General features: G+C 44.9%; 1 protein-coding gene across 2 annotated transcripts in view; it reads left to right on the forward strand.

Annotated features, from left to right (window-relative positions):
* The window catches only part of CDYL2 (chromodomain Y like 2), a 191,715-nt gene that overhangs the window by 148,641 nt on the left and 23,714 nt on the right, over positions 1–19,360 (forward strand). For both annotated transcript variants that reach the window (XM_047794118.1, XM_047794119.1), the window contains exon 3: positions 17,801–18,018. In XM_047794118.1, coding sequence (XP_047650074.1) covers positions 17,801–18,018 — 218 coding nt within the window. The remainder of the gene's footprint in view (positions 1–17,800; positions 18,019–19,360) is intronic.

Raw genomic sequence — 19,360 nt, forward strand, 5'->3', positions numbered from 1 at the left:
TCTCTCGGTCCTCCACTGTGTGTCTAACACATGTTTATCTGCCCATTCATTTATTCAGCAATGATTGAGCCACCGCTGTGTGCTGGACTGTACTGGTTCCAAAGATACAAGGAAAGGAGTTTCCTGGTGGTGCATCGAGTTAAGGATCCAGCATTGTCACTGCTGTGGCACGGGTTCGATCCCTGGGCAACACAACTCTTGCCCTTGAGAATCTGTGTGTGGGTGAGGAGGGGGAGATGCGTGCCAGAAAAGCCATGTCAGGATTTGCAGGTTATGCAAGATAATTATCCTGCAGTGTGATTACCTGCACTGTCCAGTCTGGCAGCTGCCAGCCGCAGGTGTTAGATTTCAGTCCATTAGACAGAATTTTTCTGTTTCAAGAGCCAGATGTGGCTCTAAGGTACTGTCTTGGGCAGTGCAGATAGCACCCATTCCCAGCATTGCAGGGGGTTCTCTAGACAGTGTTGAATCCAACAGTAAGCTTTGAGCACAGGATCCATCTTTGATTCTGCCCATCGGGTACCCGAGGAGCTATAGGTGCTCGCTAATAGGATGCTGAGCGCATGGAGAGAGATGCGGAGAAGGCTGCACAGACGGCCACTGGAAGAGGGATGCCCTACTCTGGAAGAATCCCTAAGCAGGTCACAGCAGAGCTGCATGGAGAAGGGTGAGGAGACTTTGACCGGGTGGGTGAGGTGGAGAGGGCGTTCCTGGAGAGAGTGACTCTGGTCTCGGGGCGCCTTCCTTCTGTGTCCTGATGGCTCACACCACCAAAAGGTGCTACTCTTTCCTCCACGAGCGAAGGTAGCTTCCTAGCGCTCACACGGTGCACTCTCCCTGGGTGTCTTTGAGAGGTGAGATCTCGCCTGGCTGTTGTGGAGCAGGAGGGCCAGGCATGATGGAAGTATGAGTTCGTCATCCAGGTGTGAGAGCAAGCTGATGGCAGGAGCAGATGTTTCTATGCGTGTGCCTGATACCAAGGTTGGGAGGTGTGACCAACACGTGGAGAAGTGAGGCTGGAACCTGTCCCAGCATTGGAAGAGTAAACACGAGGTTGGCAGGTGGTGTGACAAGGCCGTTGCAGTGACTTTTCTCCGTTTGTTTCTCCCTCATTCATTGTCCTTTTTTGGGGGAGCACACCCACGACATATGGAGGTTCCCAGACTAGGGGTCAAATCAGAGCTGCAGCTGCCAGCCTATACCACAGCCACAGCAAGGCAGAATCCAAGCCGAGTCTTCTGCCTACACCACAGCTCACAGCAGTGCTGGACCCTTAACCCACTGAGCAAGGCCGGGGACCGAACCTGCATCCTCATGGATGCTGGTCATGTTTGTTTCCACTGAGCCACAACGGGAAATCCTTGTTCATTCTCTTGATGAACCCTGTACAGTACCAAGCTGCTGTGGGGCACTGTGCTCAGTCCTGCAGACCCGGAGGTAAGTGACTCTCAGGCTTGTCCCCAAGAGCCTGCAGTCAGGAAGCGGCCTCAGGCAGGTGTAGAGATGATGGTAACCCAGCGACATAAGCTCAGCTCGGTAACAGCTCCATGTGACCCTGGAACCAGGTGTGGCACCCAGACTTTCGTTCCTGCTTTGTTCAGTGGGCTCTCGGGAAGAAAAGTGGAATATCCCTCAGAGGCAGCGCCAGTGGGGCAGCCCCAGGCCAGTGTAGGTTTCTGAGTCTTGTTTGAGTCAAGCATCCCATTTGAAGTCGAGATGCTTGGAGTTAGAACCCTTTCCTGGCCCTTCCTAGTGGCCTGCCCTTGGGTTTTGCTTTTCTCACCTACAAAGTGTGGATCAAACAATGTCTTACAGGGTTCTTCTGAGGATTGGGTGAGGGAAGGTGTGTGAATCATATCATAAGCACTCAACAAATTAGAATGACTGCGTTACGGTGAACATCGAGAGAACGGACTTTGAGAGTGATGCTGTATTGACCCTGAACGTTGCTGAGTTGGATTGGTCCAGGCAGGTGTAGATGGCTCCATGCCCAGCTGCCCATGATAGCCACAGAGCTGCTCTATATCCTAAGTGAGACAAAGTGTGAAACCCACCCGGATGGCGCACCCTTCACCTGGGGATAGCATCCTTTGGTGACCTGTCTAAACTCTCCTTCCTTCCTCACTGTCCAGAGGATGCTTGGTGCTCTTCATTGCTTGGGGCTATCATGTTCCTGGTGGGGAATGTGGACACAGACCCTGAGCCCTGCCTAGGGTGGCTGTTGCTGCCTGCGGCAGTGTCCCACAGTCTGTCCCTCCTCTGTGCATTCCTGTGTGGCCTTCCCCAGACCTTTACCCACCGCCCTTCTGGAAAGCTCACCCCTCAAACCTGGCCAACTTCTCCCTTATCTTTCAGATAACAGCTCTCTGCTTCTCTTCATGTATCTTATAAGCTGCAGTGTGTTTCCTGGCACACCTCTTCCTGTTGCACAGTGACAACCGTGCACCATTTCTTAACACTCTTGAAGTCATTCCACCATTTCTTGGCTGGACAGGTTTCCTTCCCGCATTGATTTGAGATGCCTTTTTCAGTCTTCAAGAGTCCTTATGGAATCTTTCACACACCTGGATTCTTTATTCTTTTCTCCAGTCTGATCATCTCTATCTTTTAGTATATAAGTCTGATCTGCTTACAAATTAATGTGATTATTAATATATATTTATTTTTCTTCTTTTTAAAAAAATTTTTTATTGTTATGTCCCCCAACACACTTTTCCCCCCCACTGTTCAGCATGGGGACCCAGTTACACATACATGTATACATAATTTGTTCTCCCATTGTCATGCTCTGTTGTATGTATCCCGACATAGTTCTCAGTGCTATACAGCAGGATCTCATTGTTAATCCATTCCAAAAGCATTAGTTTGCATCCATCAACCCCAAGCTCCCAATCCCTTCCCCTCCCTCCCCTTCCCCCTGGGCAAACACAGGTCTGTTCTCCAAGTCCATGATTTTCTTTTCTGTGGAAAGGTTCATTTGCACTGTATATTAGATTCCAGATACGAATGATATCATATGGTATTTATCTTTCTCTTTCTGACTTACTTCACTCAGTATGAGAGTCTCTAGTTCCTTCTATTTTGCTGCAAATGGCATTATGTCATTCTTTTTTATGGCTGAGTAGTATTCCATTGTGTATATATATACCACATCTTCCTAATCCAATCATCTGTCAGTGGACATTTGGGTTGCTTCCATGTCTTGGCTGTTGTGGACAGAGCTGCAGAGAACATGCGGGTGCATGTGTCTTTTTTAAGGAAAATTTTGTCTGGGTGTCTGCCCAAGAGTGGGATTACTGGATCATATGGTAGTTCTGTGTATAGATTTCTAAGGTACCTCCATAATGTTCTCCATAGTGGTTGTACCAGCTTACATTCCCACCAACAGTGCAGGAGGGTCTCCTGCTTTATTTTGCATTTTCATCTTATTCTGTTTCTCTGCCCCTTCTCCTCTCCCCACCCCCTGCCCTTTTCATACTTTTGAATTGAAGTGATATATTTTATGTATTCCCTCTCTCTAGGCTACCTTGGAAGCTAGCCATAGATTACATTTATATTCTTAAATTTTAGCGTACATACTTAACTATAAATTATTTCTCATTGATATAGTGCCCTCCTCTTGATAAAACAAGGAGGACTCTACTTGGTTTTGGCTTGTCAATGACCATCTTGTTTTTGTTTTGTCCACTCAATGTTGTTAAACACGAAAAACGATTTTTATTATTTTGTAGTCAGTAATTACATTTACTGAATGAAAACCAGTCACCTCTCTTCTATATCTTGTCTTCTTATGAATTAACTTTAAATTTGCTGAAGTTTCTCTGTGTAATTCTTTTAGAGCCTGTGGTAGATAAACTCTCAGTTTTTGATTATCTGAAGCTACTGTTTACTTGGTCCTCTAAGTACAGCGTTAGCTGGGTATAAAATTCTTGGTTGATAGTTATTTTCTCTTAGCATCTTGATAATAGTTTACTTTTTCCAGGTATACAGCAAAGTGATTCAGTTGTATACATATATATCTATTCACTTACATATTTGTATATTTACATTCTTTTCCATTAAAGGTTATTTTGAGATATTGACTGTATTTCTCAGTGCTATGAAGTAGGTCCTTGTTTATTTATTTTATATATAGTAGTGTGTATTATTACATTACCTTATATATAGTAGTGTGTATTATTCATTTTATATATAGTAGTGTGTATTATTGTTACTCCCAAACTACCAATTTTATCCCTCCCTCCCTCTCCAGTAATATTTAGTATGGGTATTTTCTAAGAAAAAGGATATTCTCTCAAATCAACGCAGTTCAGTGGTGAAATTCAAGAAATTTAGCATTAAGGAGTTCCCATCGTGACACAGCAGAAACGAATCTGACTAGCATCCATGAGGTTGCGGGATCGATCCCTGGCCTTGCTCAGTAGGTTAAGGATCCGGCGTTGCTGTGCGCTCTGGTGTAGGTTGCAGATATGGCTCGGATCTGGCATTGCTGTGGCTGTGGCATAAGCCAGCAGCTGTAGCTCCATTTTGACCCCTAGCTGGGAACCTCCATATGTCATGGGTGCAGCCCTAAAAAGCAAAAAAAGAAAAAAAAAGAAAAAAAGAAATTTAGCATTGATACAATACTTTAATCTTTGCTTCATGTTCCAACTCTTCCTATTATTCCAATAATGTTCTTTAGACTATTTTTTCCCTCCAGTATAGAATCCAGTCCAGAATCCCATGAAGCCTTTAGTTGTCATGTCTTTTTAGTCTCCTTTAATCTGGAGCCTTTCCTTTTTCTTCTATTGTCTTCATCTTCATTGACACATTTTTGAAGAATGCAATCCAGTTATTTTACAGAGTGTCTGCTGAAATACTTTATATGATATTATTTTTTTGTCTTATTCGTCTGTCTCCTTCCTTCCTCCTTCCCACCCCCCTTCCTCCTCCTCTCTCTCTGTTTCCTCTATCTATCCATCTATTAGAATAGACTTGAAAATTATTACTTGATGCAATGGTTTATTATCTCTTTCTGCCCCTTATTTACTTTTATGTTCAAATTGTGCTAGATTTGGCCATGGGAGCCCCTTCAAGCTGCCTTATATGTCTTTTTGACATGCCTGGTTATTCCTTTTATCTTTTTCTTACTTTCAGGTACAATAAGAGTTTCCAGTTCTATTTGTACCTTGCCTGTCTTAACCCTGGAAGCAGCTATTTCTCTGCAAAGCCCTAGTTTATTTTAATGGGGATGGGTATTTAGAAGCCAGCATCTGGGATATAAGTGTGCTCATTTTTGTTAGAGCTTCATTTCTTCTAAGTCCTTTCACCTAATAGAGCTAGTTATATATATATATATATATATATATATAATATATATAATTTTTAAAATTATGAGCTCATCCTGATACCTCCAGTTTCATTCTAATCCCACTGAATTCTTCCTTGCCTTCACACATTCCATATTTGTATGTCCCTTCTTCCTCAGAGAGAACCTTGTCTTTTGATAACATCACACAGTTATTCATTTGCCCACCCTATACTGCTCATAAAGTAATTTTAGAATTGCTCCATCCTTACCATCATGAAGAGAAAAGCCACTAAGAAAAAGCCAAGATTTGCCTGAGAGTGTGTAAGTCATTACGTTGATTCCAAAGGTTATTTGTACTGATTGTCCTCCCTCATCAATGAATACATACTCCATGAGCCATGGTTGATTGAATCTGTGGATGCAGAACCGTGGATACAGAGGACTGACTGTAAAGTTACACCCAGCTTTTTGACTGTGTGGGGTTGGTGTCCTCAGCCCCTGCATTGTTCAAGGGCCTACTATACTCAGAGATGTGTCACTTCTTCCCCATCCCTTGTCCTCTGTTCTCTCTGCCAACCACTGCGGGTAACCAGTTTCATTGTTTTCTGGTTTATTCTTCCTCTGTTTCATTTTGCAAAAATAACACATTTATCTATTTTCCCTTCTTTCTTACACTTTGCACCTTGCCTCTCTTCACTTGGAAATCTGTTTTGGAAATCACTCATTAGTTCACAGCAGTCATTCTCATTCTTTTTACAGCTACATAGTGCTCCACTGTGTGGGTGCACCATAGTTTCTTTCCCTAATCTGTGCTTGGATATTTAGATAGTCCCAATATTTTGCAACTGTGAATAAGGCTGTAAGGAATCATCTTATACATATTTTCTGGTATATTTTTATGTTACATTTCCAGAAGTGGGATTGCTGAGTTGAGAGTAAACGCACAATTCTGTCACATATTGCCAAATTCCTTTCCATAGCAGTTGTACCATTTTGCATTCCACCCACAATTAAGAGAATGCCCAGCTCTCCACATCCTCTTTAGAAGAGGATATTGTCAGGATTCTGAACTTCTGCCAAGTGACTAGGTAAAGAAATGGTATCTCATTGTGGTTTTAATTTTCATTTCTTTCACCACGAGGGTTTCTTTTCTTTCTTTTTTCTTTTTTTCTTTTTCTTTTTCCACACCACAGCATGTGGAAGTTCCTGGGCCAGGGATCAGGTCTGAGCCCCAGCTGAATCCTGCGCTACAGCCACGGCAGCACCAGGTCCTTAACCTGCGGTCCTTAACCCGCTGTGCCACAGTGGGAACTCTCATCATGAGTTTTAGTTTGCATTATTCTTTTGAGTGAAGTTGTAATCTTTTCTTATGCTTAAGGGCTATTTTTATGTAATATATGTGGGTTATCTGTCCATATCTTCTGTCCGTTTTTCTCCTGGAAGAGTTTTGGTCTTTTGGTCCTTATTCTTTAAAATTTCTTTACAATTTGGGGGTCTTTTATCTGTGAAATGCAGTTTTTTTCCTGTTTTGTCATTTGCTTTTTAATTAGTTCTTTACCTCACCCCGTGCTCTTTTCCTGTCTGCTTTTGTCTGAGAATTTCTTGTCTATTTTAACTGACTATTTTTCTAACATCATGTTGAACCTTCTGAACATTCCTCTCTTAAAGTCCTTGTCAGGTTGTCTTGTGATACTCATTTTATTTTATTTGGCATCATCGATGTCACCAGTGTTGATTTTATGGGCTAGAATGCAAAGCATTCAGTATCTTTCTGTTTTGGAATTGGGGCTACAGGCTGGTTTCCGGAGGAAAGTTTGTTGTCTGTCTTTGCTTCCCCTGTGTCCCTTCTTCTCTAACAGTTGTGTGTGCCTGTGCCTGGCCCAGAGCTCCTGAGAAAGCCCTGGCTGTGGGCAGCACTTGGTTTTTGTCCCCGTTGTTCTGCCTTCGTGGAGGGTCTCCCACCATCCCCTGGCATCCAGCCTTGGGCTGGGGTCCCTTCTTCCATCTCACGTGGCCACCATGGTTTCTACTGCCCATGTCCCTTTCCTGCCCAGCACTCCTGGCTCCCACCCCCACGCCATGCTTGGTGTTGATGTCCGGCCTCTAACACACAGGTGATTATCTTGATGTGAGTCCAGTGTTTTACCTGTTGCTTCTGCATGTCCAAGCCTTCCGAGTGGGGAATGCTCCTTCGTGCTCAGAAGAAAGGCACACAGGAAGGCTTGGAGGGAATGGAGGGAAGGAAACTAGCCTGGTGGGGGTTTTCCTTTGTCCCAGAAATGCAGCACATGTCATTTCCTTGGCTTCACACCAGTCCTACGAGGCAAGGGTGGTGTCTCCCATCCCACGTGTGGGCGGTGGGGACGCAGAGTGGGTAGTGAGCCCCCCCAGCCTCACAGCCCAAAGAGGACAGGGTGTGGGGATTTGAGGGTCCACTGTTGGGTTTCACCCTGGCTTTGGGGCTCATCAAGTGGTCTGTCCCCTCTCTGCATGGAACACCCCATCTGCACTGGTCCCCCGTGCCGGGCTTGGAGGGAGTATGTAGGGCTGAGAGTGGGAGAGGCAGGACTCCAAGGCCTCACCAGCCAGTTCCCGGGTTTGGAAACAACTTGGCGTCCTTCAGTGAACATTTCTGAAGTGCCTGGAAAGAGCGAGGCACTTGCCAACCCCACATTGGTTCTCTAATTAAACTAACTTAGAACAACTCTGAGAAGCGGGTGCCACAAATCCCATTGTATGATGAAGGAGATGATACAGCACAACGCGCTCACAGGGCTTCCTGGCTTCTCCCGATGAGCAGACGCAGGGCTGGGATTCCCAAGACGTCTGGCCCCAAAGCCCCAAACGTCCATGCTTCCAGCATGTTCTCTTTCCCATGTGGCTTCCCTACCAGCTGACCCTAGCCTCTCCAGAGGCTTGATGCCCCAGAAGGGGATCGGCCTTGAGAGCAGCTGGGTGTGAGGACGGAGTTAGGTCCAGAACTGTGAATCCAGGCCCTGGGGGGGCTTCTCCCTTCCACAGCCCACAGCTGGTGCATCTTCCAAGTCCCTTTTGGAGATGTGAGCCCCGTGTCCTCATGGAGAATAAGCACATCTGTCCTCCTCAGACAGTTTTATGGTTTGGTTGGTCTGTGGTCTCTGGGAGCTGCTTCTCCTGGTGGTCCAACAGAAGGACCTTGGGCTCCTGCACAGTCGCCCCAATGGTCCTTGCCGTGTCACCCTGCCTTCTCCCACCTGTGATTGTTTTAACTCATCATTTCCTTTCCATCTCCCTCACCTGAAGCAAGCTCTGGGCGGGCATGGACCTAAGTTCTGTGATTTTTTTGCTGGCTCTCCATCATCTGGTGTCATAGCTGGTCCCGAGGAGGTGCTAACGAATTCAATTTCGAATGAATGAAGAAAACGAGATGCAGCTGGCTCCCGTCCCAGCTCTGCCATGTGAAACCTCTGTGGCGTCCAGCAAGTTAGGCGATTGTCCTTCTCTGTAGAATGGATTAGGCGTGGCAGCTTTCTAGGACTCTTGAGATGTTTAGGGGCTGCTCCGAGAAGGGAACCCTCAGGTCCTCCTCCTTGATGTAATTGTACCCTCGCACCTCCGCTTGGCTGGGGCCAGGAGGCGTGTAGGCAGAGTTTTCCCGGCCCTGGGAAGCACTGAAGTTCCCAAGCCCCAGGCCTCTGGCTTCTCACTGGCAGGAGCTGGTGGCCCCCGCAAAGCCCAGGTCTGCCGGGGGCCCCCAAAACTGGCTCCGAGCAGGAAGTCCTTCCGAGGAGCTGAAGGTTTTGAGGTTGACCCCGAGGAAACAGCTCCCTTTACAGAAGCCTTTTAATTAAATGCCCGCGTTTACCTGCGAGTGCGAACTTCCCCGAGTCATTTGCCCACATCGCCGTGTTTGACAAAGTCCGGTTGCTTTGTGTGGTGGAACAGTAGGAAATGAGGGGGCTTCTGCGGGGACTGCGGCTTCTGTGCCCTTTTGGTCCTGGCCTCTGCCTTTGGCTTTATTCTTGACTTTCCAAAACCCCCAGTGCTAAGTAAAAGAACCCATGGTCCCCTGTCCAGACCAGTTCTCAAAACTGGTTCCTGGAGCAAGCGCAGCAGTGTGGGGCAGGCCCAGAAGGCTGGTTTTGTTTGTTTGATTGTTTGTTTTTAAGATTTTTATTTTTTCTATTATGGTTGATTTGCAGTGTTCTGTCCCTTTCCGATGTACAGCGGAGTGACCCAGTCATATGCATATATACATTCTTTTTCTCACGCTATCCTCCATCAGGCTGGTTTTTAATAGTTCTCTGGGTGCCTGGTACTGCGTAAGAACCACCTTCCTGATTGTCAGAATCTCAGGGAAAGTGGTTTGGTTTTGTTCTTTTTTAAGCGAAGTTTAAACTTAATTTCTTTTTTCCTTTTTTGGATGCCCCATGGCAGGCATATGGAGTTCTCCGGCCAGGGATCAGATCCGAGCCACACTTGTGACCTACACTGCAGCTGTGGCAACACCAGATCCCTGTGGCCACGTGGGTCAGTGTGGCCACCCTGTGCTGAGCCCGGGAGAGAACCTGCGTCCTGGCGCAGCCGAGATGCTGCTGATCCCGTCGCACTAGAGTGGGGACTCCTAAACTTCATTTTTTAAACAGGTTTTGATCTCCAGAAAAAGTGGGAAGGTAACACAGAGAGTCCCTGTCTGCCCCCTCCTCACCTTCCCTGTGCTCATGAACACCTTAATTCGTACAGCACAGCTGCTGCAGTCGATGAACCAGTACTGACGCACTGTCATTAACTGACGTCCAGACCTTATCCCAACGTCCGGTCCAGAATCCGGTCCAGGGCCCCGCAGGTCCTTAGGTCTCCTTAGGTTCCTCTGGGCTTCACGGTTCCTCAGACTTGGCTGGGTTTTGATGACCTTCACGGTTTTGCAGGGTACCGATTAGGTATTTGGTAGAACACCCCCCATTTGTCCGATGTGTTTCTCGTAACTGGACCGGGGCTGTGGGTTTTTGAGAGGGAGACCTCAGAGGTCCGGGGCCCTCTCTTCACACCACATCAAGGATGCAGGTCGCGCCCCCATGGAGCCCGGTCGGTGTTGGTGATTTTTTTTTTTTTAATAAGAAGGGATCTTATTAAAAAGCAGAATCTGATTTGGGAGTTCTGGGTTGGGGCCTGAGATTCTGCATTTCTTTTTTTTTTTTTTTTTCCCCACTGTACAGCAAGGGGGTCAGGTTATCCTTACATGTATACATTACAATTACATTTTTCCCCCAGCCTTTCTTCTGTTGCAACATGAGTATCTAGACAAAGTTCTCAATGCTATTCAGCAGGATCTCCTTGTAAATCTGTTCTAAGTTGTGTCTGATAAGCCCAAGCTCCCGATCCCTCGCACTCCCTCCCACTCCCTCCCATCAGGCAGCCACAAGTCTCTTCTCCAAGTCCATGATTTTCTTTTCTAAGGAGATGTTCATTTGTGCTGGATATTAGATTCCAGTTATAAGTGATATCATATGGTATTTGTCTTTGTCTTTCTGGCTCATTTCACTCAGTATGAGAGTCTCTAGTTCCATCCATGTTGCTGCAAATGGCATTATTTTGTTCTTTTTTATGGCTGAGTAGTATTCCATTGTGTATATATACCACCTCTTCCGAATCCAATCCTCTGTTGATGGACATTTGGGTTGTTTCCATGTCTTGGCTATTGTGAAGAGTGCTGCAATGAACATGCGGGTGCATGTGTCTCTTTGAAGTAGAGTTTTGTCTGGATAGATGCCCAAGAGTGGGATTGCGGGGTCATATGGAAGTTCTATGTATAGATTTCTAAGGTATTTCCAAACTGTTCTCCATAATGGCTGTACCAGTTTACATTCCCACCAACAGTGTAGGAGGGTTCCCTTTTCTCCACAGCCCCTCCAGCACTTGTTATTTGTGGATTTATTAATGATGGCCATTCTAACTGGTGTGAGGTGATATCTCATGGTAGTTTTGATTTGCATTTCTCTTATAATCAGCGATGTTGAGCATTTTTTCATGTGTTTGTTGGCCATCTGTATATCTTCTTTGGAGAAATGTCTATTCAGGTCTTTTGCCCATTTTTCCATTGATTGATTGGCTTTTTTGCTGCTGGGTTGTATAAGTTGTTTATATATTCTAGAGATTAAGCCCTTGTCGGTTGCATCATTTGAAACTATTTTCTCCCATTCTGTAAGTTGTCTTTTTGTTTTCTTTTTGGTTTCCTTTGCTGTGCAAAAGCTTTTCAGTTTGATGAGGTCCCATGGGTTTATTTTTGCTCTAATTTCTATTGCTTTGGGAGACTGACCTGAGAAAATATTCATGATGTTGATGTCCGAGAGTGTTTTGCCTATGTTTTCTTCTAGGAGTTTGATGGTGCCCTGTCATATATTTAAGTCTTTCAGCCATTTGGAGTTTATTTTTGTGCATGGTGTGAGGGTGTGTTCTAGTTTCATTGCTTTGCATGCAGCTGTCCAGGTTTCCCAGCAATGCTTGCTGAATAGACTTTCTTTTTCCCATTTGATGTTCTTGCCTCCCTTGTCAAAGATTCATTGACCATAGGTGTCAGGGTTTATTTCCGGGTTCTCTATTCTGTTCCATTGGTCTGTCTGTCTGTTTTGATACCAGTACCACACTGTTTTGATGACTGTGGCTTTGTAGTATTTCTTGAAGTCTGGGAGAGTTATGCCTCCTGCTTGGTTTTTGTTTCTCAGGATTGCTTTGGCGATTCTGGGTCTTTTGTGGTTCCATATAAATGTTTGGATTGTTTGTTCTAGTTCTGTGAAAAATGTCCTGGGTAATTTGATAGGGATTGTATTGAATCTGTAGATTGCTTTGGGTAGTGTGGCCATTTTTACAATATTGATTTTCCCAATCCAGGAACATGGAATATCTTTCCATTTCTTTACATCTTCTTTGATTTCTTTGATGAAAGTTTTATAGTTCTCGGCATATGGGTCCTTTACCTCCTTGGTCAGGTGTATTCCGAGGTATTTGATTTTGTGAGGTGCAATTTTAAAAGGTATCGTGTTTTTGTATTCCTTTTCTAATATTTCATTGCTGGTATACAGAAATGCAACTGACTTCTGAATGTTAATCTTATATCCTGCTACTTTGCTGAATTTATTAATCAGTTCAAGTCGTTTTGGGGTTGAGTCCTTAGGGTTTTCTATGTATAGTATCATGTCATCTGCATACAGTGACAGTTTTATCTCTTCTCTTCCTATATGGATGCCTTTTATTTCTTTGGTTTGTCTAATTGCTGTGGCTAGGACCTCCAAAACGATGTTGAAGAGCAGTGGTGAGAGTGGGCATCCCTGTCTTGTTCCAGATTTGAGTGAGAAGGCTTTCAGTTTTTCCCCATTGAGTATTATATTTGCTGTGGGTTTATCATAAATGGCTTTGATTATATTCAGGAATGTTCCCTCTATACCCACTTTGGCGAGGGTCTTGATCATGAATGGATGTTGGACTTTGTCAAATGCTTTTTCTGCGTCTATTGAGATGATCATATGATTTTTGACTTTTTTTTTGTTAATGTGGTGTGTGATGCTGATTGATTTGCGTATGTTGAACCATCCTTGTGAACCTGGGATGAACCCAACCTGGTCATGGTGTATAATTTTTTTGGTATGTTGTTGGATTCGGTTGGCTAAGATTTTGTTGAGAATTTTTGCATCTATATTCATCAATGATATTGGGCGATAGTTTTCTTTTTTGGTGGTATCTCTGTCTGGTTTTGGAATGAGGGTGATGGTGGCATCATAGAATGTCTTTGGGAGTATTCCTTCTTCTTCAACCTTTTGAAAGAGTTTAAGGAGGATGGGCACCAATTCCTCTTTATATGTTTGATAGAATTCACCTGTGAAGCCATCTGGTCCTGGACTTTTATTTGTAGGGAGTGATTTTATGACCTCTTCAATTTCATTTCTAGTGATGGGTCTGTTCAGTTGGTCTGTTTCTTCTTGATTCAGTTTTGGCAGGCTGTAAGATTCTAGAAAATTGTCCATTTCTTCCTGATTGTCAACCTTGTTGCCATATAGTTGTTCATAGTATTCTCTTATGGTTTTTTGTATTTCTGCTGTATCCGTTGTGATTTCTTCTTTTTCATTTATAATTTTGGTTATTTGGGTTCTTTCTCTCCTCTTTATAGTGAGTCTGGCCAGGGGTTTGTCAATTTTGTTTACCTTTTCAAAGAACCAGCTCTTTGTTTTATTAATTTTCTCTATTGTTTTTTGAGTCTCTATTTTATTGATTTCTTCTTTGATCTTTATAATTTCCTTCCTTCTGCTGACTTTAGGCCTTTTTTGTTCTTCTTTTTCGAATTCATTTAGGTGGAGGGTTAAGTTGTCACTTTGGGATCTTTCTTCTTTTTTGAGAAAGGCCTGTATTGCTATAAATTTCCCTCTGAGCACTGCTTTCGCAGCATCCCATAGATGTTGAGCGGTTGTGTCTTCATTATCATTTGTTTCAAGGTAGTTTTTAATTTCCTTCTTGATTTCCTCATTGACCCATTGGTTTTTTAGTAGCATGTTGTTTAGTCTCCATGCAGTAGATTTTTTTCTCTTTCCTTTTCCCATGGTTGGTTTCTAATTTCATGGCATTGTGGTCAGAGAAGATACTTGAGATAATTTCTATGCTCCTAAATTTATTGAGATTAGCTTTGTGTCCCAATATGTGGTCAATTCTTGAGAATGTTCCATGAGCATTTGAGAAGCATGTGTATTCTGCTTTTTTTGGATGTAGTGTCCTGAAGATATCAATGAAGTCTAACTTTTCTATTGTTTCCTTTAGGATCTCTGTTGCTTTATTGGTTTTCTGTCTAGAGGATCTGTCCATTGATGTGAGGGGGGTATTAAGGTCTCCTACTATGATTGTATTTTCATCAATATCTCCCTTTATGTCTGTTAATATTTGTTGTATGTATTTGGGTGCTCCTGTATTTGGGGCATATATGTTGATGATAGTAACATCCTCTCCTTGGATGGATCCCTTAATCATTAAGTAGTGTCCTTCTTTGTCTTTCTTTATGTCTTTTGCTTTAAAGTCTATTTTGTCTGATATGAGCGTTGCGACTCCTGCTTTTCTGTCATGTCTATTGGCGTGAAATATTTTTCCCTACCCTTTCACTTTCAATCTATATGTATCTTTTGTCCTAAGGTGAGTTTCTTGTAGGCAGCATATTGAAGGTTTTTGCCTTTTTATCCACTCGGTCACTCTGTGTCTTTTGATTGGGGCGTTCAGTCCATTGACATTTAAGGTGATAATTGATAGATGATTATTTATTGCCATTTGAACCTCGTGTTCCAGTTGATTCTATGGTTCTCCATTCTTCCTTTTTTTTTTTTTTTTGGTTGGATGGTCTCCTGTTATTATCTGCTTGAGTGTATTTTTTTTTCCATTTTTTGCAAATGCAATATTTGGTTTTGGCTTGTGGTTGCCCTGTTTTTAAGTATGCTAACCCCTTCCCATAATTGTGTGTTTTAGCCTGATGGTCCTGTAAGTTCAAACACTTCATTACTATATTAAAATTAAGAAGAGAAACATACAAACAAACAAAAAGGGTTATTACTTCCTAACATCCCTTGCCCACATTTTATGGTTTTGATGACTCTTTTTTATTTTTTTCTTTTTAATTTTATTTTGTTTGAGGCCTGTTCATGATTAAATCTGTATGCTGGCTTATTTGAGTGACTGCTCTCTGATTGCGGTTTCCTCAGTCCTAGTTCTTCCTCTTCTTCTTTTTTTTTCTTTTCTTTTTTCTTCCCTTTCCTTCCTTTCTTTTTGGTTTAGAGAAGCCCTTTCAATATTTCCTTTAACCTGTGTTTTGTGTTGCTGTATTCTTTAAGTTTTTGTTTGTTGGAAAAAATTTTTATTTCCCCTTCTATTTTAAATGATATTCTTGCTGGATAGAGTATTCTAGGTTGCATATTTTTTCCTTTTAGCACTTTAAATATCTCTTGCCATTCCCTCCTGGCCTGTAGTGTTTCTGTAGAGAAGTCAGCTGATATTCTTATGGGGGTTCCCTTGTAGGTAACATGGTGTTGGTGATTTTTTACAGTCTGTCCTTTATTCTACATTTTGTAGGTGGCATTTTTGTGTGCGTGTGTGCGTGAAGGAGAGCTTTCCATTTTTCTATCCTGTTCTTTGAAATATCACTGAAGACTCAAATTCTTTGTATATTCAGCATGTTGAAATTCATTATTCTTTTTGATGCTCAAATCATCCCAAATTTGGGAAGTGGAAGCCCCTCTAGGCCAGCTCTTAGATCCCATTGATATGTCCCCCCACTTTTTTTTTATGTTTTTGCTTTTTAGGGCCTCACCTGCAGCATGTGGAAGTTCCCAGGCTAGGAGCTGAATCAGAGCTATAGCTGCTGGCCTACGCCACAGCCACAGCAACGTGGGATCCTGAGCCATGGCTGCAACCTACTCCACAGCTCAAGGCAATGCCAGATCCCTAACCCACTGAGGGAGGCCAGGGATCGAACCTGCATCCTTATGGATGCTAGTCAGTTTCATTACCACTGAGCCACGACGGGAACTCCCTCAGTGTTGGTCTTGATCGCCTGGCCTGGTGGTACCATCTGCCCCCATGTGGTTTCTCTGCTCCCGAGCCTCCCAGCTTTTCACAGAGTTAGGAAGGAGGTGACTGTGCAGCCCACACATAAAGGTGTTATGTTCTGAGAGTTCTTTTGTGGCACAGTGGGTTAAGGATCTGGTGGTGTCACTTGCCATGGCTCGAGTTCGGTCCCTGGCCTGGGAACTCCCACATGCTGCAGATGCAGCCAAAAAAAAAAAAAAAAAGATGTTATGTTTTGCCTCCTTGAGAGAAGAGCGTCTTCCTAAACCAGTTGAAATTCTTCTCCGTGGGAGCTTCAGCTCTTGCCTTTGAGGGATTCATTCATGCCCTGGTCATTTAACTGTGTCAGTGTGGACTCATGGATGTTTACTTGATACGTTCAGTCTTATGCCATATGTACTCCTTTCTTTTGTTCCTCTTACTGTTCCGTCCTTGGCCCCTGGGAGCTCTTTCAGCCGGCTCCCGTGTCCTTCTGAAGCACCCCCGTCAGTGTGAAAGTTCTTTTGTTTTTGTTTTTTAGTGCTTCCTTCCTCTGAGCCTCTCCAAGCTAATCTTGCACGTTTCCTGCCGCAGTCCTCAAATCCGCCGTTTCTCTAGAGCACCCTGGTTCCTTTTACTGAGCGTGGTCTCAGAAACCAAGATCTGGGCCCCAGGAGTGCTCGGTGCTCTTGGGATGTCAGATTCTGCCTCTCGGCTGACAGAGCAAAGAAATCCCAGTGTCTGTACGCACCTGCATAGACCTGCTTGGCTGTAACTGTGTGTGTGTGTGTGTCCCCGTCTGCATGCGTGTTAGGGTCGTGGTGATGTCTTCAGCGCTCGTCTCTGACCACGTGGATCACTCCAGCCTCCTCCCCTTGCTAATCTGTAACCCCCACCCAACCGTGAGAAACCTTCCTCCCGCCGCCTGCCACCCATGTACGGACACGTGTCATGTCAGGACTGTTCACTTAGCTCCGTGGGAATCGCCTTTGTTGCCCTGAGGACCGTGCTTCTGCGCAGGTCATCTGGCCTTTAGTTTTACAGGCCCCTCCCCCCATTCTTAAAGTCACTTAGGTTAGTGCCTGTCCCTTCCATCCCCCTTCAGACAGGTGGCTTCATACATCAGTCCTACGATCAGGTTCTTTTATCGTGTTCTGAAGGCCATCTTTGGATGCCCCCAGTGTCTTCAATTTTTTCCTGAAATTTGCATACTTTAAGGCTCCCTGTCTGTGCTGTCAGGTTCTCTGGGTTTCGACAAATGCTTCATGTCTCATAGTCACCGTTACAGTGTCATGCGCGGTAGTTTCACTGCCCTAAAAAACTCCCCTGTGCTTCACCGTGTCCCCCTTCTCCTTACTGCACCCCAAGCCCTGGCAACCCCCGATCTTCTTATGCTTTCTATACCTCTGCCTTTTCAAGAATGTCATATAGTTGGAATCATACAATGCATAGCCTTTTCAGACTGGCTTCTTTCACTTAGGAATATGCATTTAAGATTAGTTCATGTATTTTCATGGCTTGGTAATGAATTTCTTTTTATTGCTGAATATGGTATCCCATTCTATGAGTGAGCTGGAGTTGATCCATTCCCCTGGTAAAGGGCACTTTGGTTGCTTCTGATTTTTGACAAGTCTGAGTGAAGCTGAAGTTATGGGGGTTTGGCTTGGTTTGATTTGGGGGCCGGAAGTGAATTCCCATTGCTGAAGGCATCTGAGCAGAAGCTGGGTGCTCACAGGTGCATGTGTGGGAGAGGAAATAGGATCACACAGAGGAGTCCTTCACAAGTTTGGAGGTGGAGCAGTTAATCCCCAGGCCCTTGACCCCACCCCACCCCGAGAACAGAGGCTGCTCCGTGGTCCCAGCCACGTCTGGTCTCCACGAGCATCTGAGCATCCTCGGATCCCCACTCTGATGTGGCTGCCCCCCAGCCCGTTTCTCACTCTGTTTGTCTCATTTCGGAAGGCTCTGCTCTGACCAACGGGGGATTAAACCTGCACAGCCCAGTGAAGAGGAAGCTGGAAACGGAGAAGGACTACGTCTTTGACAAGAGGCTCAGGTACAGCGTCCGCCAGAACGAAAGCAACTGTCGGTTTCGGGACATAGTCGTGCGGAAGGAAGAGGGGTTCACGCACATCCTGCTGTCCAGCCAGACCTCGGACAACAACGCACTGACCCCCGAGGTGAGAGGGGCGGGCCGGGAGGGCCTCCCCTGCAGTCCCCGGGGCACGGGCTTTGTCCCTGGGCCCTTGGGAGATGGCTGCCACTTGTACACGCTCCCCGCCGCAGCCCCTGTGCTCGTCACTTTACGGTCATTATCCGTCTGATCTGTACGACCAGGGACCCTATTACCCAGCTCTCAAGATGAAGACCTAGTCACCTGAGAAGTTCAGGAACCTGAGGGTGATCGCAGCATGGGTCACCATTAGCCCCCCCAAACCAAACGTCACGTCTTGGGCTTTTCCTGCTCTACTGCATTATAATCAGCGGGTGAAATCTCTTTGCTTTTGGAGGGCCCATTGTGGCTCAGCTGGTTAAGAACCAGACATAGTGTCTGTGAGGATTCGGGTTTGATTCCCTGGCCTTGCTCAGTGGGTTAAGGATCCAGCCTTGCTGTGAGCTGTGGCGTAGGTAGCAGATGTGGCTTGGATCCCGCGTTGACGTGGCTGTAGCTAGAGCTCCAGTTTGACCCCTACCCCGGGAACTTCCATATGCTGTAGATAGAGCCCTAAAAAGAAAAAAAACAAACAAACATTTCTTCGCTTTAGATGAAATTATATTCACTCAACTCACTTATGCGTTGTTTTTTTTTAAATTGACATAGAATTCACACTCCATAGATTTTACCCTTTCCAAGTGTACGGTTCGGTGGTGTGTAGTCCATCCACGACGTTGTGCCGCCATCCCCGCTTCTAATTCCAGAATGCTTCCATCACCTCACACGGAAACCCTGTGCCCGCGAAGTCAGGCCCGTCCGCCCTTCTCCTGGATCCAGATTAACCCCTATCTCCTCTCCATCCCCGGGGATTTGCCTCTTCTGGTAAATGGACCCCTTTAACACAGGACCTTCTGAGACTGGCTGCTTTCAGTCAGCATAAAGGTTCGGGGTTTGTCCACCTGGCAGCATGGCCAGTGCTTCCGTTCTTTTCCTTGTATGGGTGTGTCCCATTTTGTCCATGAGTTCTCCAGTGGACAGACACTTGGGTTGGCTCCACTGTGGGCTATCATGAATCGTACGGCTGTGAACCTACGTGTACATGTCTTTGTGTGAACATATGTTTTTGGTTTTGTTGGCTGCGTTCCCAACTCTGGAACTCCCAGGTCATAGCGTAACTCCGTATTTGACTTCTGGAGGAACCGCCCAACTCTCTTCCCCAGTGGCTGTACCACTTTATGTTCGCAGCAGTGGGATATGAAGGTCCCAATTTTTCCGTATCCTCATTAGCGCTTGTTAGTATCTGGTTTTTTTTATTATAGCCATTTTCGTGGGCGTGAGGTACTGTCTCCTTGGGGTTTGGATTTGCC

This window comes from Phacochoerus africanus, chromosome 8 (assembly GCF_016906955.1).
Source record: "Phacochoerus africanus isolate WHEZ1 chromosome 8, ROS_Pafr_v1, whole genome shotgun sequence".
Taxonomy (NCBI): Eukaryota; Metazoa; Chordata; class Mammalia; order Artiodactyla; family Suidae; genus Phacochoerus; species Phacochoerus africanus.